General features: G+C 34.6%; 1 protein-coding gene across 1 annotated transcript in view; it reads right to left on the bottom strand.

Annotated features, from left to right (window-relative positions):
* LOC148954087 (AT-rich interactive domain-containing protein 5B-like) overlaps positions 1-23897 on the bottom strand; it is a 142625-nt gene that overhangs the window by 5303 nt on the left and 113425 nt on the right. Inside the window, exons 4-6 of the mRNA XM_089086124.1 lie at positions 10657-10884; positions 7892-8040; positions 3178-3373 (exon numbers count right to left, since the gene is read on the bottom strand). Coding sequence (XP_088942250.1) covers positions 3178-3373; positions 7892-8040; positions 10657-10884 — 573 coding nt within the window. The remainder of the gene's footprint in view (positions 1-3177; positions 3374-7891; positions 8041-10656; positions 10885-23897) is intronic.

The raw sequence follows: 23897 nt of genomic DNA, 5'->3' as shown, positions 1-23897 counted from the left end.
TTTCTTAACCAAATATGTAGTGTGTGTGAGCTATTTGATTCAATTTTTGTAAGATGTTTTGTCAGGAGAAAGCTACGTCTCTCCCTTATTGTTGTTAATCCACTCTCCATAAGCAGCAATTTGGTGCTTGAGGGTTTCCTAAAACCAAATATGAGACGTATTATATCATTTTGTGTTGTTTCAATTTTTGCATCTGGGTCTTTGCACATGCACCATAGACGGTGAGCCCATAGTCAATATGGGGTCTTATATGAGATTTATAAAATTGGAGTAAGGTTTTCTCTTTACAGCCCCAGGGTGTGGAAAGAAGTCTTTTTAGTAGATTTGTTTTTCTATAGCATTTTTTATTGTGTTTGAAATGTGGAGGTGGAAATTAAGTTTTTAGTCAAGCATGAGACCTAGGTAATTAATATGATTATCTTCTGGAACAGTTGTTTTATTTAGATTTAGTTTTGCATTAACATAGTTTCGCTTCCGGTGAAATTGGATTATTTTCGACTTGGTGGGTGCAATGGGTAAATCTGAATGTTGAGAGAATTTTTCAAATTGGAAAAATGACTTTTGCAGATTTGACTCTGCTACCTCAAAGGTGTTGCCAGATGACCATAGCACCAGATCGTCAGCATATTGTAGATTCGTGTGGGGTAGGTTCATGTCCCAGAGATGTAGGGCAAACAGGAGGCAACTAAAGACTGCTCCCTGAGGTAGGCCTGTGGTTGTTGTCTTTTGGGGTGAAGAGGCTGAACTAACACAAACGATGAAACTTCGCACTTCTATGAAGGATTTAATAAAAGATACCAGCTTAAGGGGTACTCCAAGGTTTGCAAGTTTGTTTAAAAAGGATTTGGTGGTTCACATTGTCATATGCCCCTTCAAAATCTAGGAAAGCTGCAACTAGGACATTATTTTTTGAAAAAGATTCATTGATTGCATTTGTTAGCAAAATCAAGGCATCTGTTGATGAGTGGTGTTTCCTGAATCCAGTTTGAGTGTGAGGGATCAGACTATTTTTTTCAACAAACCAGAGGAGCCTGTGCTATTTCATTTCCACCATTATTTTCCCCGTCACAGGAGTAATCATTATGGGCCTATAGGACTCAGGGTTATCTTCGGTTTTATTTTTCTTTAAGATTGGTAAGAGGGACAAACATTTCCATATATTGGGGAACATAGAAGATGCCCAAGCGTGATTATAACAATTTAGCAGTTCTTGTTTGTATGAAGGGGTAAGATTCTTTATCCATGTAGGGTGTATATTGTCATAGCTGCCGCTAGTTTTGGTCCTAATATGATGTATTGCATTATTCATTTCCTGGATTGAAAAGACTTATAAGACTTTCCTGGACTCATAAGACTTACTTAGTCTTCTTTAAGGAGGGAGTAGGGGGGGGGGGGTAGTTTTCAGATTCAAAAAGATTTAAAGATTCAAAATCTAAGTAGTCATGTCGTTGTTTTTTAGTAAAGTTACTCAGTTCCACCAAAAAATTTTTTGTTGGATAATAAAGACTTGTATTGGCTTCTACGATTTTGGAAATCTGAAATTTTTTAGTGTTTTAAAGTGTGTCTACCATTGTTTTAAACTGATCTCATTCGCAAATTTTTTTTAAGAATCCCATTTATAAGTTGAATTTTAAAATTCTTATCAATTTTAAAAAGATCTGACTAGAAGATTTTGTGAACAAGGCGTCTATTTTTCGCATGTCAACTGTAAGTAGTCGTATATCGGACTGAAATGCATTATGGACAAGAGTGAGACTACATCAGCGAAAAGTGTTTTGCCACATGGAATAGACTCCATTCTGTACAAAAGTGAGACTACTTCGGACTGCGGCAAAAACTGTTTCTGATCAAATATTTGAGCAATAATTTTCTTTATCAACTGACCTTTTTCTTGGCCAAGTTTTTAACCAATCATTGATAAAACTAACGCGACCGCATTTTCGACAAAAGTTTAATTTGTTAAAAGAGATATGCTTCTTCTTGCTTGGATTAATATGTAGGACCTTTTGCATAATCTCATCATTGGAATCAAATTCACAGCCCTGCTCTGTGCTGCTACAGATGAGTTCGAACTCTGGGCCCCTTATTACCAACCTGAAATAAAACTATCTGCACCACTACAGGACAAACGAGTTATAGATACAAATTTTGACATTTTTCTATAGTACTCAGGCTTCATACTCAATTTTATAGCAAAATGGGTACGGGAGGGGGATAATGCCCTATAATCAATTTCGACTCTTAAATTCGACTCTAAAACTTTACATTTGTCACCCTCTAAAGTCTTTACAGCAGTATCTTCAATCCAAAGTGGCAGGGAAAAAGATAACACATTTCAGGCATAATCATAGCTCTTTACTTGGGCGGCCGCTACAGAACTGTGTCAGAAAAATTTTGCAGAGAAAACTTCAAAGCAATGATAAAACTATTATCGCCTGTAAAAATGTTGGCTGAGAAGTTAATTTTTTTTTTTTTTTTTTGGGGGGGGGGGATTAAATAGATCAGAAAATTTGTCAAAATTAAGAAAAAAGTCTTTGCGTTAAGTTCAGGGAAACTAGAAACCTTTAATGTTTGAATACAATTTTTTTCTGAATAATGAATGCCAAATACCAATTTAGAAGTACTTTTTTGTTCATTTTGTATGTTTTGTTTATTTTTCTTATATTTCAAGCTTTTTCTTAAAATGTGTGTTCCGTGTATTTGTTATTTTGTTCAGTACAGCATTAGAGCCGATATGATATACTCTATTCTACTCAAAAAATTTCCAAATAATTCCTTTAAAAAAGCATGCAAATAGAAAACATTTTTATTATGCTATTTAAACCATTGTTTGTAATCCATTAAGTGTTTTTCCTGTTTCTTTTCTATGGCTTGTTATATGATCAAACCTTACCTTGCTCGTTTGATAAAATGTTAAATAAAGCATTAATAAGCCCTTATATTAGTTTATAATTATGTTTTTGAATGGCGTTTTTTTGTTGCAGTTGTTTTGTTTAGTTGTTTAATTGGCTCTTTCAATTTCTTTTGTATGTTGTTCTCTTTTTCTTTTCTTTTTATTTGTGGCCATGGCCCTGTGTTTTTTTTTTTTTTTTCTCTTTTTTTTTTTTTTTTTTTTTTATTACTGTGCTACTATACTATACTTGTTATTTATACGTGGATACGTTGAAAACAACTTACACTTCTCTGTGCCAATAATTGGGAGTCTATCAATTGGAGTCCCTCGACTCTTCATGAATTTGTAAAGTTTCTCCAAGAAGGTCTGTTCAGCTAATGCTGCCGCACTTAATTTCAGTGATCGCGGAGGCAGATCTGGAATTATCAGCAGAACTTTGGGTTTTGCAGGTGACCCCACTGCCAGTGGCCTATGACAGGGCTGAAAATAAAATTAGGTAATATAATAAAATTTGAACAAATTCCATCTGATTAGGCTACTAAAATAATTTTTGACAGGTAGGCATGATGTCATTTCTGATCGTAACCATAACTATGATAGAAAAAATTATTGCAGTTTTAACAAAATAGATACAGTATTCCTTTTCTACACGTTGGTATGTTCGAAATAGAGGCTAGTTTCTATTAAAAATTACCGCTTGGTCAGAAACAAAAGCACCAAAACTATTCCCCCCTCCCATAGTCTCTTTTTTGCATTGGTTTATCGTAGATAGAGGCTACTGTCAATCAAAAATTTTAGCTCGATGAGAGACAAAAAGTGCCAATCTTAAACCAACGCCGCTAGGCCCACTTTCCTCTTCATCCCAATTTGAAGAAATTCGACAGCTTTGAGAGTTCCCTCTTGTTTTGCCTGCCTTAGATTGAAAATTTTGCCGAGACAGGATGCATATTATTTGCGAAATATGTACACTGAATAGAAAGCGCTTCGCATAGCAATTGGTAAGAGATTATACGTTTTCTTCATTTTAAATTAGAAAGCCTCACCTTAGCTTTTCGAACTGTTGACATAGTTGACATTCATAGCCAATTTTTAACATATTGCTTTGGGAATCCCACAAGGGCAAGGGAAATCCGTCAATGGGTCGTTTGTCTTTGGGATGGTCAGCTGACACTGAGATTTCGCACAATAATTTTTAAGGCATTGAATATATTTAAAGACTTTCTAGTAAATAGAATCTGTGAAAGTATTACTATTAATGACCTTTCCAGAATTACCATTTCAAACTTCAGGAAATAGGACGTTAAATAATATATGACAAATAAGCAACCTTAGGCAACAATGGTAACAAGGTTAAGATGCTCAAGTAATAAGACATACAATTGTCATGTCATATAAGCTATATGAAAAGCATCTTAACAATGATAAGATCCGAAAGTGCAACTAATATATGGCAACAATAGTAACAAAATTAAGATGCTTAAGCTCTTCTCAAATAATATGAGAAGTATTAACAATTAAGTGAGAAGCAATATGACAAATAATATGACCGATTGATGACAAATAAGTTAACATGCTTAGGTAGCAATGGAAACAAGATCAAGATGCTTAAGCTATTCTCAAATAGAGCAACAAGTTACAAGAAAATATCTAAGGCAAGTGGGAGGGAACAAATCGGTAAGCACTGAATAGATTGAAGTGGGGGAGGAACATAAACATGTGTTTTGGCATGATGAAGCTTAGTATTTCAGTAAAGGGTTAGTATTAGCAGTTGTTTTTATGAATAGGAGTTTCAACTGACATCTGATAAAACAAAAATATGGCAAAATAGATGACGTCTTTGACTGTAAAAAGATTACTTTAATTTACTATTTATTTGTTTTTTGAACTGAAATAAAACTTTTGATTAGACTTCTGTTGACATTGACCTTAATAGTACCTCTAATGGAAGTAAATTATTTCTGGAAGCCATGACACGACTTACAAATCCTACGTAAAGTTCGCATGTAAAGGTTCAAAACACTGCTATCTTTTGTTTATATATTGAATAGCATATGGTCCAGTTTAAAGTGAGAAAAGAATTCAGTCTTCAATTGAAAGCCACACTTTTTAAGTAAATCCTCACAAAACCTGGTTATTTAATGTTTTTGAAGCAGAAATTAGAGCACCATATAAAAACAAAACAACTGGGCTTAAAATTTTGCGAAATTTTTACTGGAATTAGAAATTCGATAAATTAAGGTTCCTCTGGAAATTCCCTAGGAACTCTCAATTCATCTGGAAAACATCTACGTTTCTTTTTCAATCCTTAAAAGTTATCTTCATACCTTTAGACTAATTTTCAGAACTTATATTCTTACTCTTTCAAACTTTTTTCAAAAGCATACTGTATCCAGGATTTTTCTTCGGGGGTTTATTTTATTCGGGGGAGGGGGTTTACAAAATTAAACTTTAAAAACATCAAACATTTGTTTTATACACTTTTGTTACCTTTTACAAGTCGAACAAACATTTCTGAGGGGGGGGGGGAGGGAGATAAAGCCCCCAAGCCGCCCAGGATACGGCCTTGACCCTGAGCATAGACTATTCTACTTGGGTTTTTTTTTTGTTTTTTTTTTTTTATTAACTAAAGATATTTTAAAACTGTAGCCCAGCAATACAGATTTCGTTCGAAAGCTAGCCCAAACCAATATAATTCATTTTTTACAATATTTAAAATTAAATATTATGGCGAAAAATCGACTCTAAACTTTGTTTACTCATAAGAAAATTTTCATTAAAAACATTTATAATGAATAAGTTTGGCCATTGATTAACTAATAAATTTCTGGGTTGTATATGTGGGTTGAATTTGTGGGTGGAAAAAAAGTGGATTGAATATTTCGCGAGGGAGTTCAGTGCTCCCAACCAAAGCACTGAGGAGTTTTTTTAAAAACAGCTTGACCTTCATCTTTCAATAAGACGAGATCTTTCCTGTTTGTGTCGCCAAGTGCTGTTCATTCTTTGATTCCGAAATTAAAGAAAAAAAATTTCTCTGGTGTTGATTCTATTTCAGCTAGGCATCTGCAACTTGCAGTTTCTTTAGTCAAGCAACATTTAACGCTACTGTTTCTTATGATCCTTGTCCGTGGTGAGTCCCTTTACAATTTTTACATCGGACAAATAACTCCCATCCTTAAAAAAGGCAAAAGAAGACGCTTCTCTCTGCAGTTCTTACCGCCCCATTTCGTGTACTACTTTCAAGCTCTTTGAGTCATTTTTGATAAAAAGATATTGAAGAAAATTGTTCCGACCCTCCTCGTCAGTTTTGGCACCAGTTTGGCTTAGGTAGAGAGCACGCTCTCTTTCTGCTTATAAATGTGCTGAAGGATATTGAAGAAAGAGGTTATTTCTTGGTCTTTAGGGGGGGGGGGCGCAAAATAGGTTGATCCGACAAACTTGCGTTAAGAGCAAGTTTAATAAACGCAAACGTGTGTTAATTAAGTAAATGACACTGCTTTAGACGAGGTGAGGGGGGCCTCTTTAACACCTCGCGCTTTACGCTAAAGTTTGACTCTGTCTAACAACTTTATTTCTTTATTTCTTAAAACAATAAAAAACGTTATCGTAAAGAGCGAGGCGTTGAAGAGGGGACAGCCCCTTTCATATACGGAATAATTTCTGTTCGTTTTAAGCTTTAATGTCGCTCCTTACTTTCAGTTAAAATCTTTTTTTATTTAGTTTCTGATCGTTTTTTAATTAATGCAGGTTTTGATTTTGGCTCACCTTACATGAATAATTAAAATGAAATTTGCATATTAATTTTACTATTTTTGGCTAAATGGCTTTCTCGAAAGTTGTTTAGTTTTATTTACGAACGTTTTTATTAGTAATAAATATAAGTAACTTACGAATTAACTTACGTAACTAACTTCTATATTCGTATTTTTATTAAGTATATTAGGGGAGTTCGCCACCCTAGTCAAGACCTCATTCTTTACGCTAAAGTTCGGATTTTTTCCCAATTCTTTAAGAATGACCCCTTAATCACACAGGCCATTAATTAGAATAAATAGCTCTTATGAAATTACTAAAAAAAACTTTAGCGTAAAGAGCGAGATATTGACTTGGGGGGCGAACCCAATCATAGTTTCTGTTCGTTTTAATTTTTGATGTTGATAAGTTTTCAGTTGAAAACTTGTTTTTTTTTTTTTTTTTTTTTTTTAATTTCTGATCGTTTTTTTTTAAATAATGCTGGGAAATTCGGTGCCCCCTTCAAAGCAATGTCCCTTCCCCCATAAGAACTTCCTCCATGGAAAGATTTTCCACGTAACCCCCGATCCAGCCCCCCCCCCCCCTACCAGAACAAATTCCCCCTGTAAACGTCTGTATACTTCCCAATAACGAATACTATATGTAAATATTGGAGAAAGTTCATAACTTGCAGCCCTTCCCCCGGGGACTGTGGGGGATTAAGTCATCCTCTAAGACATAGTTATTATATTTTTCGACCATGCTGAGCAAAATGGCTATCTCAAAATTTTGATCGGGTGACTTTGAGAAAAAAATGAGTATGGGAGCGGGCCTAGTTGCCCTCCATTTTTTTGGTCACTTAAAAAGGGCACTAGAAGTTTTAATTTCCGTTCGAATGTGCCCTCCCACTATATTCTAGGACCACTGGGTCGATACGATCACCCCCTGGGGGAAAAAAACAACAAATAAACACGCATCCGTGATCTATCTTCTGGCAAAAAAAAAACTAAATTCCACATTTTTTCAGACAGGAGCTTAAAACCTATACAGTAGGGTTCTCTGATACGCTGAATCTGATGATGTGATTTTCATTAAGGTTCTATGACTTTTAGGGGGTGTTTCCCCCTTTTTTCAAAAATAAGATAAATTTTCTCAGGCGCGTAACTTAACTCACGCGCGTATTATATTATTAATTTTTTTTAGCCATTTTGTTGCTAGAGCTCAAACTAGCTTAGATGATCCTAACATACTAGAAAACGAAAATTTTACCTTGATTAGGGATTGGCGCCTTGGAATTTCTTCTTCAATCTCTTCTACTTTTGCTTCAATTGCTTTCATTGGAACCGGTTTCACTTCTATTTTTATTTGTTCATTTTTCGGCGGTGTCTTCCGAGGTTTTTTATTGGGAAACTTGGGAGCTTAAAAAATAAATAAATAAACAACAATAAACCGAATTTAAAGAAATACATATACAAAGATATGGACACAACCTTCTTGAACTTGGCTTTAGAATTCAGAGGGCTAAAAAACGCATCTTCATGTAATCTTAATATTGTTTTTGCCCAGATTTTTCATACAAAGTGACTTAGCACCCCCACCCCTCTTTCCGATTGGGAGAAAAATCAAGCATTGCTATTGCTATACCTGAAAATAGAGGGATTTTTAGGAGTTTGTTTACGGCCAATCCCCACCATTAGAGGAATTTTTTTTATTAGTACCATAAAAAACACAAAAACAATGGAAATTATCATGTGTGGATCACATAGCAGTTACGGTAGTTCAATACTTATTATATTATTATAAAGGAGATTGTATTATATTATATTATTGTATTATATTATCGTATTATGTTATTGTATTGTAAACATTATACTAATTGTAAAGAAGAATAAATCAGCTGAGAAATACGTTTTATTTGCCGTGAAAGACAAGCGCAATTTTAAGATAAAATCTTCAAATCAAACTATATTTGGAGATAAAATGAACGGAAATGCAAGGAAAAAAGGAGATATAACAAGTTTGAGATAAAAATTCAAATAACAGATTATCTTGAGATCCGAAAGCGCTAGCGGAAAGCAGATTCGATCAATCGATTCAGCATATGCCGCTTAATAAGTTGGATTGTAAATATTACTTTGACACTTAGTGTCAAAGGGCATGCAGTTGATTTGTTCACTTTTAAGAATGGTAAACAAAGGCAGTCGCTTCATATTTATTAATTGTTTAATTTGTAAAGTTAATTTAAATTTTATGAAAAAAATATCTAATTTTAGTTGAGTACAGTAAAAAAAAACTATAATAATTATATCTTGAATTTTTTGCAATCCCATTTGTTTTTACTATCCAGTTATGCCGTCCGTTTTTTTGATCAAGTTATCACATCCGTTTTTGTGATCCTGCAATCAAATCCGTTATGTAGGACGACAGAATATAATCGTTACCCCATCCGTTTCAATTCGAACAGGAATCATCTATTACTTTCTAAGAGGGAAAAATAGGGATAAGCAACACCATTTCAGAAACTTTATTAACTTCGAAAACAGCAATGAAACTTGAGGAAATATTATAAAATTAGTAAAGTATAGGGAAACAGTGATGTAAAACTGAATAGGTCAATGAAAAACTTATTCAAGACGCACAAAAATCAACATACTCAACACAAGAGGGGGGGTGGTTCTCCTTAAACTGGTCCTAAAGGTGCCCCATCACACTCTCCTTTCAAAATCAACTAAATTATTGGAAAATCATAGTCTAAAACTAAATCTATTCCGCATTTTACCCTCCTACCCCCAACCAGGAAAAATCTTTTGAAACCCTTCTTCACCCAAAAGGGCAGCCAGGTAGAAACATATGCTTAAGAATAGGAGACGAAATCATGCAATGCAAGGGCTCATCAGAGATTCCGTTCTTATTCAACTTCCCCTTCTTTATTCAATTTTTTTATTCCATTTCTATTCAACTTCCATTTTATTCAGATTGGACTTTCAACTATACTTGCTTTTAATTTTGTAAGGTAAAGAACAGGGGTACACTTTCGAAGAAAAGTGTAGAGAAACAGTAGAGTAAAACTGCGTCAAACAATCAAAAACAAATTCGAAACACAAAAACAATAACATAACCTACCCAACCCATACGGGGGGAGCACCTCTTCCCCACCCCCAAATGATTGGAAATATTTTAAAATTTTTATTCAAATAAAGTTAATCCATGCCCCCCCCCCCCCAACCAGGAGGAGGAATCATCGTTAAAACTCCTCCTCGCCCCAAGAATGGGCAGGTAGACGCACATAATTAGGAATACGATACAAAATCATGCAACACACGTTCTCATCACAAATTCCATTTTTTATTCAATTTCACTTTCGTTAATTGTAGTCAATCGATGAAATGAAATTTTAATATCAATTTTATTTCAATCCATAAAATATAAATATGCCAAAATATATTGCAGCACAAAATCTTTTGTAAAAACTGCTTGCAGAACATTATTTTCCTACCAAAGGATCATTCAACTATATTCGAACTGATTCTGGAGAGTTTAGGCCAAACTACCCAACCGTCGTGTTCATATAGGATAAAAGAAAAGAAGCTTTAAGACGTCATTGAAGGGATAGCATTGGTCCCCCAGTGCACCGATTCGGGAAGCAAGGGAAAGGACAATTGCCTCCCCGTAGATTTTGAAAAATACCTTTTTTGTATCTTCATTTCCAAAATCAACAAGAATTCCTTGTCCCCCTTCTTTTACATGAACTGGCACTACTATGCCCGGGCCGTATCCAGGGGGGGGGGGGTATCCAGGTCGAACCCCCCCCCCCCCCGAAATTTTTGTCTGACTCGTAAAAACGTACCACAAATGGATATAAAGAAATTTTGTATGCGTTTTTGAGTTTTTTTTTGTGTAAACCCCCCCCCCGAAATTTTTTTTGAGTAAAACCCCCGAAAAAAGAATTCTGGGTACGGCCTTGACTATGCCCCCTTCGTCCACCTCTGTGATTAAACCACGCGCATAGCAAACTCAACTTGAAAAGGACTTACCTAAATAATTACATAGCAATTCATGGCTATCTAATTCAGGGTATTCAAAGGTTTCCTTGCAGAAAAGGACTCTTGTATTTTCCCTGGGGATGGCAAATCCCCCAAGGGCCATCACCAATGCATTGGCAAACGCACTCTTATTGCCTTTGAATCTCTGTAATGCACCACGGAACCGACAATAGGAGGCGTAGTTGACCACAATCACCTGTGATGTTAAACTATCTTCACCTATAACGAAAGATAGTTGAAAGATTGAGCCACAACGTTAATTCTATTACAGAAAGTCTTCATCTATACTATACTATCTGCACCTATACTATATGCACCTATCTGTACCTATACTATCTGCACCTATAATGAAAGATTGAGGTACAACGTTAATTCTATTACAGAAAGTCTGCACCTATACTATACTATCTGCACCTATACTATATGCACCTATCTGTACCTATACTATCTGCACCTATAATGAATGATAGTTAAAAGATTGAGCTACAACGTTAATTCTATTACAGAAAGCTATTTTGTTTCAACACTTGCTTAAAAAATAATAAATCACACAAAAACACACACACACAAATAATAAATATTATTTCCTTGATTTTTTTTTTCATTTATTGTGCTTGCTTAAATAGTAACATCTTTTTCTGAAATAACAAAATTTTATCAAAGAATTTTTTAACGTAATAGTCAACTGTCGCTGTATCATATGGTAACATATAATGTAAGAAAGTTGAAAGATTGAGCTGCCAAGTCAATTACATTGCATGAAGCTTATTTTTTCTACACTTGCTTAAAGAAATAATAAATGGAACACACAAACACAAAAAAAAAAAAAAAAAAAAAAAAAAAACTCGAAATGGCAAGAAAAAAAGTACAAGTGCTTATTTTATTTTATTTTTTACCATTACTAAGACAAATAATAGAACAAGAAAAAATAAAAATAAAAATGGACTTAATGGCTTCAGTTTCTTAATCCTTTCCAATACACTGCAAAATATAGCGTTATCATAGAAGATTTTAAAATAGGTTTTTATTATTCAAAAGTAAGAATTATTTTAATGCAACTAATTTAAACATATACATTACGTTGATTCAATCATATAATTTCTGTTAGCATATTTAATTATATTAAATTACTTGATTACGCAAAGCAGATTTAACAGACATTAATGGGATTGTGATGAGCTATGATTGATTTGTTTTGTCAATGGAGCTTGAAGAACTTTGTTGCAGCTTCAACCGAAGAGTGAAGAAGTTTTTTTGTTTTTTTTTAAGCTATTTCACTGCATTCTCTTCTAATCCAGTGAGATTATAATCCTTAAGTTGTTGTTTTTGTTTGTTTGTTTTTGAACTCAAAAATGACATACAAAACAAAATTAACAACTAAAACGGTAACGATTTGTGACATTTTTTTCTGTTTGAGCTTTCCAATCTTCTTTCCAAAACGTATAAATAGCCACGATGACGAAACTGTTTTTGTTAATGGTTAAAATTGCGCTGCAATGGGAATTCTTTTGCAAAAACCATTCATTTCCTCTCCGTTGAAGCCTTACTCATAGCGATGAAAAATTGAACAAAATTACAAACAACGAGAAAAAACAGCAAAACGAAAAAATAAAAGAATAAGTACGAGTAATCTAGAATCTATTTTATTTTTTAACGACACAAAACAAAACTAACAATAATTTTTTTTTTCCATTTTCTTTTCTAGTGGGAGAGCTTACCGGCCCTTTCCAGACCACGCGAAATATAAACTTTTGGTTTATTATTCAAAATAGATTTAAAACTAATGTATATTAAAGATATGAAAAGGAGTATGATAATCTGTGCGTCGAAAAAAATTACCCTCCTAGAATTTTTAGACAAAATGTCATTTTGCATCTTAATTTAGAATTTCGAAAAAAAAAATCGAAAACACATCGAAAACAGGTTTTTATTCTACTATTTGTTACAGTGTTCAGTCACAAATGGCAATGCACTCAAATTGCAACTCTCATCTTGTGTTTTCTTCTTTTTTTTTTTTACTTCGTTTCACTTTTAATATATACATGACACATAAAAGTTAAATAAAGACAAAACGACCAAGAAAATCCCAAACCTGGCTAGTTTCGATTTTTGGCTTGCAATTTCCAATCTTGTATCCAAAACTCATAAATAGCTCTGAAGACCAAACTGCCTTCCATTATGCATAGGGCGATATAAAAACAAAGAAGGGAAATAGTAACTTCTTCGCTGTCTTGCCAAATAGCACTATTTCTCAATTGTTTTTAAATTATTTGCTTTCCCAAACACTGAGTCATTATACCATTTTTTTAAAGTTGTAAAAACTGTTTTCTAGTTTTTTACAACAAACTCTGCAATTTGACAAGATATTTCTAGCGATTAGCATTCCCATAAGCATATTCTAGGTTTATCCGTAAAAAAAAATTGGAATTCTGGTCAAGACAAATAACTCGCTCGCAAGGAAATACATTCTTTACAATCCATCATTGCCTTTGTACTAGTTATCTGCAAATATTTTATATAAAATTACGTTTTTTATATGAAGCATTTTTTATTAAAGCATATGAAGGTCTTTTTTTTCTTAAAAACTGAACTCCTGATTCTTTCTGATTCTTTAAGATATATTTCAAAATAGCCCTAAAGATAAATTTTATTAATAAAATTTACTTAACCAATTTAATCAACCAGATTTCATTTTCACTGTCATTGGTATTTAAATACCAAAAAACACCAAAAAAATGGAAGTAGGGAAATATAACCATTTAAATTTAGGTCAAAGTCTTTGACGTAAATTTAGATGGGTATATTTCCTTTCTTACATTTGTTTGATATTTTTCAATACCAAATATCAGGAACTTTGACTCAAAGTTTCTGATAGTCATTTTATGTTGGAGAATTTCCTGGCGGTTTTCGTAATGCTACTATTATAAAAATGAAACATGAAAATATTAATATAAATTATAATATCACAATTCCTAAAATCCAACAATACAGTCTCCTAGTTGAATGGGCAGGAGCGAATACAGGGGGTATTTTTATGGGAGCGTGTCCCCTAAGAAAGAAGAAAATTGCACTCATTACGGGGTCACAGGGGTAAATAATACCGATGGGGGGGGGGGGCGCAAATATTTACAGGTATCCCCACCCCATAGAAAAAAATATTAATAATGTATCCTCCCCTGAGAATTGGTATGGTAAAAATTAAAAAAAAATAATAATAATAATTGGCAGAGCTAGGTGATGCAACGTGAAAACTGATAAGATAAATAATGACTTTTGGGACAATACTTTCTTTAAAATATAATCAAATTTCCATGAAAAGCCAAAGAATGAGAATAATATTTGATATCGGTAAATACTATAGCCTCTAAAAACCTACTAAACTAGTATAGCCCCCCCCCCTAGCACTTCTAACAAATTAGAACACCTCCTAACTTAACAATACCTGAAAAACAACGTAACACAAGCTTCCGAACAAATCGTAGTCAATCCTGCCGTTTTCGGAAGTGTTGCCACGTCAGTTTTTACCAATATCAGAGGCAACGCTGTAGCGTTGCCTATAGTAAAGGCCATACGGCTCCAATGTTTTATTATTTATTTTTTCTCCCAGAGGCACTTCATACGGAAGGGGTCGTGGTAGAAACTTCAAAGGGGGCTCATTCGATAGGAAATCGAGAGTTCTAGTGCCCTTTTTAATAGTCGAAAATGATTGGAGGGCAACTAGCCCCCCCCCCCCACGCCCATCATTTCCCCAAACACATCAAATAAAAATTTTGAGATAGCCATTTTGTTCAGCGTAGTTGATTTCCAGATAGAAAATATCTTTTTGAGGAGGATACGCCCCCAAAACCCTCGGGGCAAGAGTTTTAAGTTATGCCCTGGGGGCATAAAAGGTTTTATTATAGAAGGCCTTGCCGTAGAAACTTCAAAACAGGCTCATTCGATTGGAAATTAAAAGGGCTAGTGCTGTTTTTAATAGTTGAAAGTGTTTGGACGGCAACTAGCCCCCCCCCCCAAGCCCATCAGTTCCCCAAACACATCCAGTAAAAACATTGTGATAATCTTTTTGTTTAGCGTAGTTGATTTCCAGATAGAAAATATGTTTTTGAGGAGGACACTCCCCCACAACCCTCAGGGCAAGGGTTCTAAGTTATACACTGGGGGCATATAAGGTTTTTTATAGAAGGCGTGGTCGTAGAAACTTCAAAAAAGGCTCATTCGATTGGAAATTCAAAGGTATAGTTCCCTTTTTAATAGTCGAAAATGATTGAAGGGCAACTAGCCCCCCCCCCAAGCTCATCATTCCCCCAAACACATTCAATAAAAATTTTGAGATAGCCATTTTGTTCAGCGTAGTTGATTTCCAGATAGAAAATATGTTTTTGAGGAGGACAATCCCCCGCAACCCTCAGGGCAAGGGTTTTAAGTTATGCCCTGGAGGCATATAAGGTTTTTATAGAAGGCGTTGTCGTAGAAACTTCAAAAAAGGCTCATTCGATTAAAAATTCATAGAGCTAATGCCCTTTTTAATAGTCGAAAGTGATTGGAGGGTAACTAGCGCCCCCCCCCCACCCATCCGTCTCCCAGACACATCCCATGAAATTTTGAGATAGCCATTTTGTTCAGCGTAGTTGATTTGTAGATAGAAAATATGTATTTGAGGAGCACACTCCCCCAAACCCTCAGGGCAAGGGTTTTAAGCTATGCCCTGGGGGCATTTAACGTTTTTATAGAAAGAGTTGTCGCAAAAACTTGAAAAAAAGTTTATTCGATTGGAAATTCAAAGGGTTAGTGCCCTTTTTAATAGTCGAAAGTGATTGGAGGGCAACCAACCCCCCACCCACGCCCATCATTCCCCCAAACACATCCAATCAAAATTTTGAGATAGCCTTTTTGTTCAGCGCAGTTGATTTTCAAACAGAAAATATGTTTTTGAGGAGGACACTCCCCCACAACCCTCAAGGCAAGAGTTTTAACCTATACCCTGGGGGCGTATAAGGTTTTTATAGAAGACGTTGTCGTCGAAACTTCAAAAAAGACTCATTTGATTGGAACTTCCAAGGACTAGTACTCTTTTTAATAGTCGAAAGTGATTTGAGGGTAACTAACTCCCCTCTCACGCCCACCTTTTCCCCAAACACATCCAATAAAAATTTTGAGACAGCCATTTTATTAAACGTAGTTTTAAGTTCTGGAAATTAGGTCTTTAAGGATGACAACTTTCCCGAAGCCCTCAGGGCAAGGGTTGTAATTTAAGGATTCTCCGAATCCTTCATATTATTTCTTATGGAAGGGATGCTCGTATAAACTTTAGAGAGGGCTCATTTGATTGGAAATCGAAAGTTCTTGTTCACATTTTAAGAGTCAAAAGAGACTGGAGGGCAACTATCCCCCCCCCCCTAACGTAGTCTAAAGTAATGTAATTTACTTAATTACCGCAAGATTGCGTTAATTAAACTTGCTCCTAACGCAAGTTTATCGGATGAACATATTCCCCCACCCCCCTAAAAAATCCTGGATTATCCCCTAGTCTAAGGACACTATAAATTTTATTTTGTAATTCAATGAAGCCGGTTCCAAAGCTTATGTGACCACCACTTCCACATAAAGCGCCCCAAGAAAAAAAAGTATTCCTTCACTGAACCCTTACGGCTCTTGACGCAGACAGTGAGGGATCTGCGCTTCTCACCCTAACGGCTCAGCTGAATTTTCTGCTTAAAGTTTTAAGAATATCTGAAGTTTCCTGAGGGGACTATGTTTGGGAGAGCATTTTCCATAGTTGTAAAGTCTCTGCTGGGCGGGATTTAACGTGGTGGGTTTTTAAACAGGAGAAGAAAATGTTCTTGGAGGGGGGAGGAATTTCCCAGGGGATGAGTTTTCCAAATGTGAATTATTCAGGGAGGGGACGACTAAACCCATTCGATAATATTCTGAATTTTACATCTGAAAGTAGCGGGAATAAAGGATCAACGAAAATGTCTGAGATAGCACTTCAGGTTCCTTTAGACGATTATTTTCGTGTCTTTTGAAAAAAGACATTTTCAAAAGACAGATTAATTTCATTTGTATTACTTTCTCTGTGGCTGCTCAATATTGCATGTGAGGGGGAGACTTACCCCCACCACTGTTTACGATAAGGTTTCAGTTTTTATCTCAAGGCTTAAAAATGAACGCAATGCGATAAAAGTATAACTCAAAATAACATATATAGAATAATATATGGACATAACACGGAAAAATTAATCAAAATTGCATATTATGAATTGGGGCTCACCCATATCATGGGTCAGGGGGCTCATCATTGCACAATCTTTGAAATCAATCCTGCAATAATTAAAAATATAAAGTACTTTCGAGTATGTTAACGTCTTCCAGAACTCCAGCGGTCCAACATTCTATATCCCTAAGAGTCTCTCTGATCTCCTAAACCGGGAACGGAGGAGATAAGTGAAGTTCCATCCCCATATTAGATGAGTCTCCAACCTCCCCCTCCCCCTCTCCGACTGTCTACGCTAAAGTTTTCTTCTTTATGCCAACTACGCTGCCCCCACTTCAAAGACTTAAATAAGGTAAAGTTTTGTATGGGAAGAACACATAGTAAATCTATTATTAAATACTTAAAATTACAGCCATACTTAAAATAAGGTTAAAATACATACTTTGCGATAAATGCTAAGTTATTTTGACACAAAAAATCCGAAAAATGGTCTAATCAAAACGATCCTGTTCTTTCTGCATCAACAAATGGAATAACCTAGCTACTGTTTTTAGAAGCTATTATTTCGATCCATTCATTGTTGCGTGAAAAAATCAGTTTTGATTTTTCAGAGGCATGTAATTAAGCTGTCTATGGCATAGGCCATAAGGCTTCAATGTTTTATTATTACTAATTAAAAAAACCCTTACATAAAAAAAAAGTTCTCTAGGAGGATTAAAGAGCAATATTGAACTAAGGAACAGCAGGAATTAATTCCTATTATAGTTACAACTCAAAAATACCAGAAATTACTATTAAAGAATAAACGAAACCCCTAACGAACAGAAATTAAAATTAACTGTCTTACAAAAATAAAGATAACCGGTGCAAACATAAATAAATAAATAAACCTTATATAACTTCTATATATTTTATTATTTTCCCCCCAGAGCAGCTTTATATGCAAGGGTTAAAAATACCATTTTGTTAAAAATAGTTGAAAGGTCAAGTAACAAAACTCTGGCGTCGACAAAACCCTCCAGGGCCCGGGGGCAGGATGGGATTCTCTTATAAACTTCAGAAAGGGCTCATTTGATTGAAAATTGGAAGTTCAAGTCCAGCTCTTAAAGAGTCAAAATTGATCGATGGGCAAACAACCCCCCCACGCCCTTTTTCCCCACCCCTTCTTTTGAACTAATTCTGTTTATAACTGAAGGTCCAATGAGAGTTAGAATGTTTTGGTATTAATACACACCTATTAGGCATCTGCTCTCCTCCCTAACAAGGAAAGAAACAGAGAGTGTAAGGCAGTGGCGGATCCAGGGGAGGGGCGAGGGGGCTCCCCCCCCAACGTAGTCTAAAGTAATGTAATTTACTTAATTAACGCAAGATTGCGTTTAATTAAACTTGCTATTTTTTCAATCCATTCATTGTTGTCAATCGCTGTCCACAAGTTATGCAAGCTGTCTATTGTTCATATATAAGGTTTTTATCAAAAAGTTGATCGTACAGACTTTGAAAAAAGCCTCATTCGATTTCAATTGAAAGTTCTAGTTCCTTTTTTTAAAGTCAACAATAATCGGACAGTAGGCAACCCCCCCCCCCAGCCCATGCCATAAAAAGTTGAAACTTTTTGCAATCAAAAACAAACAAAAATTAATTTAAAGAAACTTTCCGAGAAAGAAGTTTTTCAAAGAAAAGTAAACACAATTGTAAATATAAGATCAGGTGATACAATAACCTGTTAAAATTCAAAGTCAACACGAACAGAAATTACTATTAAAGAATAAAGCAAACCCAAAACGAGCGAAAATTAAATAAGCAATTATAGCAAAAAATATGCAACTCTTAATGGTACACATTAATGAACATATATTAATGTGAGTAATTCTTCGACTGAATATGAACATCAAGCTTAAAACGGAAAAAAAATAGTTTGCTTTTAAAGTACAAATAAAACTTGAAAAGAACAGAAATTAAATGAACAACCAATGCAAACAAACAACCAATATATATATTAAGGTAAATGAATAAATAAATCTTAAAACAAGTGAAACTTAAATTGAATATGCCAATCAAGTTTGAATCAAATAAAAAAAACTACAAACAAGAGTTTGGGTATCGCCTCACTGCAGAAGCCTAAAACCTACTGCGTCATTGGCGCTTTACTGAAAACGAATTAAATTACAATTTTTTTCTTTTGTACTTAATACTGAAGATAAATATTAAAATTACAGTAAAATTTTGAACTGATGAGCTTTCAGCAATTAATATCATTATACATAAAATATTCAGTTTAATTTATTAGTTCTTTCCAAGATTGGTCAAGACAAATATAGTTTCACTACAAACAAAATTTGAATATTGCCCCTTCTTTAACTGTAAAAACCTAAAGCCTTCTGCGTCATTGGCGCTTCACTGAAAACGAATTACTCGTATATTACAGATTTATTCTTTTCCAGTTCTAACAGCATTGAAAATGAAAATAAAAATTACAATGAAAAAAAAATATTGAACTTATGGATCTTTATACGATTGATATCATTATATGATTAATATTCATATTTATGTTGTATATACTTTCCAGGACTGTCCAAGACTCTTATAGTTTTTGGTAAGGCGTCAATGACGCAGTATGTTTTAGGCTTCTGCAGTGAGGCGATACCCAAACTCTTGTTTGTAGTTTTTTTTTATTCGATTCAAACTTGATTTGCATATTCAATTTAAGTTTCACTTGTTTTAAGATTTATTTATTCATTTACATTAATATATATTGGTTGTTTGTTCGCATTGATTGTTCATTTAATTTCTGTTCGTTTTAAGTTTAATTTATACTTTAATAGCAAACTATTTTTTCCGTTTTAAGCTTGATTTTCATATTCAATCTAAGCATTACTCGCTTTAAGATCTATTTATTCATTTATATTATTACTTGTTGTATGTTTTTTGCTATTATTGTTTATTTAATTTATGTTCGTTTTGAGCTTTATTTATTCTTTAATAGTAATTTCTGGTCGTGTTGAGTTCGAATTTTAAAATGTATTTGTATCTGCTTATCTTAAGTTTAAAATGACCCTTACTTTTCTTTGAAAAACTTATTTTTTTGGAAAATTTTTTTAATTAATTGCAATATAATCAGCCACTGTTCGGAATGTATTACAAGTGTGACGGGGGCAATTTTAGCCCTGTCATCAGGGCCATATCCAGGATTTTTTTCGGGGGGGGGGGGAGGGTACAAAAAGATTTTTCCGGAGGTTTTTACAAAAAAAAACTTTAAAGACCGCATCAAAAATTTGTTTATATTTTTTTTTACGTTGTTACGAGTCGGATAAACATTTCGGGGGGGGGGGGTTTGTCAAACCTAGGGCCGAATCCAGGGCGTACCTGGTTTGACCCCCCCCCCCCCGAAATTTTTGTTTAACCACCCGCCCCCCCCTCCCCCGAAAAAATCTTTGAGTAAAACTCCCTCCGAAAAAAAATCCTGGGTGCGGCCTTGGTCAAACCCCCTAAACCCCCTGGATACGGCCTTGCCGGTCATACTTGTGTCCGGAATGCAGTCGTGTTAGACATATGATTATTACCCTATAGAAAAAATACGTTAAATTTTTGATGTCCTGTTAAACTCCTTTAAGGTCCACTAAGGGACCCCAGATTCTAGATTGAGAACCATACTCTAAAGTTTTTCCCCTTGAAGAAAAAAATTCATCCCGGAAATTCCAAAAAAGTAGATTTTAGGCCACTTGCTTAATTTTTTGCCGAGTCCTGTAGACTAGCATAATGAGGGGGGAGAGCCCGCCACCCCGAAGTGTTGTGTGGCTGCGGAAACCTAACTTTTGCTGTCCATGGGAAGTAAATATTTCAATGAAAATATTGAAAATTACAGTAGCATTTGTGTATGAATGGGTCGAGCCAATAGGGAATTTTTTAGCATAAAATCTAATTTTACTCTTATTAGTTCAATTTTTGCTTTAAATAGTTAACAAACTTAGCATAAATTTGCTTTATTTAGCTTATTTACTTAATTTTTTTCAAATGTTTTTTTTCTTACATTACTATAAAGGACAGCCATCAATTAATTGTCGTTTGAACACTAAAATGCAGTTGCATCTAAATGGCATTTTATATACACATATGAAAAAGAATGCTACACCAAATTAGAAAACATTCTTTAATTACACAGTTTAACAAAACAAAACATATTATAACAAAAATCGTCAAGTTTCATCGGATGTTTGATCAGCCTTATCAATGAGATAAAAATTATAAAGACCTTTTCTCATATTACGGCATAAAGGGCAAACAAAAACAAATTATCATAAAAAGTAAATTCAAAAATGAGAGCCTCTTACTTATAGTTTTAAAATAGACCTTTTTTGGAATAACTTCCATAATAATAAAGAATGCCTTATTTCATTATCCAAATTTGGGATCGATCCAGGGCCGCATCTAGGGGGACAAAAGGGGGTGAGCGCCCCAGATGACACGCCCAGGACGAGGCAAAATAAGCTAAAATTTAATATTCATGGGTAAAAACTGTGATATTTACAGTCTTAATGGTGCACCAGGGGTGGCAAAGTCTACATTTACCCCCCCCCTCCCAAGAAAAGCCTAACTCTGGCTCTGTATTGGTGTGAGGGATAAGCACTAAACTATACCAAGTCCAGTTTTCCAAAATATCCAAAATAACCAGTACCTATTATTTGCAACATATTGGTAACCACATTGCAAATTATGTTTTATCCAAAATATTGCAACAGTTGCTTTAGTGATCATTTCTGATTTTATTTTAGAGTCACAACGAGCCAGAGCCATCTGGTTTTCTCTCTCTTTTTTTGAAAATAGGCGGCAGCTGACATTGTCAAACATTTGTGCACAGAAAATTAAAACTTCGGTATTATACAAAAAATCACAGCAGTAGCTTTAGCAGCCTGAAAGTAACTGATTTACTTTTAGAGCCAAAACAAACGAAATCTACTCAGCTAATTTTTGTTCATGGTTATAAGGTTCTACTTTAAAGCTACTATACAAAAAGAGCAAGACATTCAACTTTAGTCGACTAAATTGGATAGCCTATATTTTGAAAGTCACTTCTCAATTTTAAACAAACTTAACATTGATTCCTTTAAATAAAACTGAAATGAAAACATATTAAACAGGGTAAAATTTTTAATAAGACAAAAAAAACATTTTAGTATAGAAATAACGATAAAAGTCAGAGCATTTCCGCTTCACATCCGAAAACCTTTATCACCGGAAAAAAACTTCTGATATACCAGAAGATAATTCAGGCGTACGATAGCAGCCTATACGTATAGCTGACATCTTGTCTTGTACTTTGTAGGTTATGTTTTTTTTTGTTTTTTTTATGTTTTGTAAAGGCTCTTTTTTTTATAAATCCTTCTTTATACGAACACAAAATATTAGAACTTTGATTATTATTTTGTATTAAAAAGCTTTTTATTACTTTTCATATTTAGTATATTTTGGTTTCAATTGTAAACGGAAAGGTAGTATGATCTAAGAAATTATTTTCTTCTAAAATAAACTTCTACGAGACAATTTTAATGATCAAAGGGAAAACTTGCCTCATTTCCCAGGCAAAATTTAAGAACCGATATTTTTAAGGAAGGGGTAAAAATACTAGTTTCAAATTTCTTTAGACAGCCTTGTGAAAAATCACAGATTGGGTTCGGTTGAAATTTTTTGGTTACAAAAAGTGGAAATAGCTAATGGTTTGGCTAAGGCCGTATCCAGGGGTGGTGTGGTGTAAGGGATTTGAACCCCTCCCCCCCCAAAAAAAAACAGATGTCCCCCCGACTCGTAAAAACTTAAAAAAAATGAATATAAACCAATTTTTGATTCATTTTTTAAAGTTTTTATCGTAGCCCCCCCCCCCCAAAAAACGTAACCCCCCCAAAAAAAATCCTGGATACGGCCCTGGCTAGGCTAAGTTTTATGATATGTCGCAAAAAAACGTGATTTTTGGCCAACAACCATCTGGAGCCAAACGAACAGTAAGACGTCCTCGAACAGAAGGAACCCCACCATCTCAACCTCCACACTAAGGTTTAATTTTCGCAAAACAATTATGAAAGGGAGCGGTTGATTTAAGTTTATTTGCTTTACAAAATAAAATGGAAATGCCCTAAATGAACGGGAAAGAAAATTGAAACTGTAGGAGAAGGAGTAAAGGGTGAAGTTTTAAACAGATTAGATTAGAGGAAGAGCGGGCATAGTTGTGTTGATCTAAAGTGGGCTGGTGCTGCAAAATGTAGGTAGTAGTAGCAATAGTACTAGGAATTTACCTATGGAGCTGGAGGCCTGAGCTGCCAACCAGCAAAAATGATGACTCACAAAGCAGGCCGAATCGTCAAAAAGACCGCGAGGCCAGAAAAGCTACATATCAATCTGGTAAAGCTGTATATAAAAATGCTCTAAATTCAGCACAAAACCTGTTTTTTTTTGTTTTTTTTTTATCTTTATTAGCGGTGTTATGAATGCATTCTTAACACCAGAACAGTAGTATCGTCGTACCAGAGGGAGTAAATTACCGTTTTACGAGCATAAACTTGTTATGTTCGAATAAGGGTATTCTATACATTAAAACCATATTTCAAGCATTGGCGTTGACTGACTGTTTCAAAGACAAAAGCCCATTAGCAAATTCTACCAGGAGAATAGCCACCATCGGGAGTTATTGAGAATCTGTAACTTGATTATGAAATTTGATTGAAAAGACAATAAAATTGTAAGTCCCCTTTGTTGGTAAAGATTTTAATCAAAACGGGTAGCAACCAAACTACGAATAATATTTCTTTTGACCCAATTTTCAGCGTTTTCCCTCCAAGTATGCACAAATATGTTTGGGAACTGACCTTTCCTGAACTTTTACAAGACAATTCTGCCCCGTTTAATCGAAAAAACAAAACTCAAGGTTTCTAATGATGTTCCATTAGAACTGAATATTCCTATCTTCGGCACACAACGTGAGAAATTAACTGATTTTTCTAAAATATCTGGGGAAATAGGTGGCAGTCTT

The sequence above is a fragment of the Artemia sp. Qi Xiang Cuo genome, chromosome 3, assembly GCF_049724085.1.
Source record: "Artemia sp. Qi Xiang Cuo chromosome 3, ASM4972408v1, whole genome shotgun sequence".
Lineage (NCBI taxonomy): Eukaryota > Metazoa > Arthropoda > Branchiopoda > Anostraca > Artemiidae > Artemia > Artemia sp. Qi Xiang Cuo.
The sequence above is the reverse complement of the archived record's forward strand: the minus strand, read 5'-3'. Positions and strand labels throughout refer to the sequence as shown.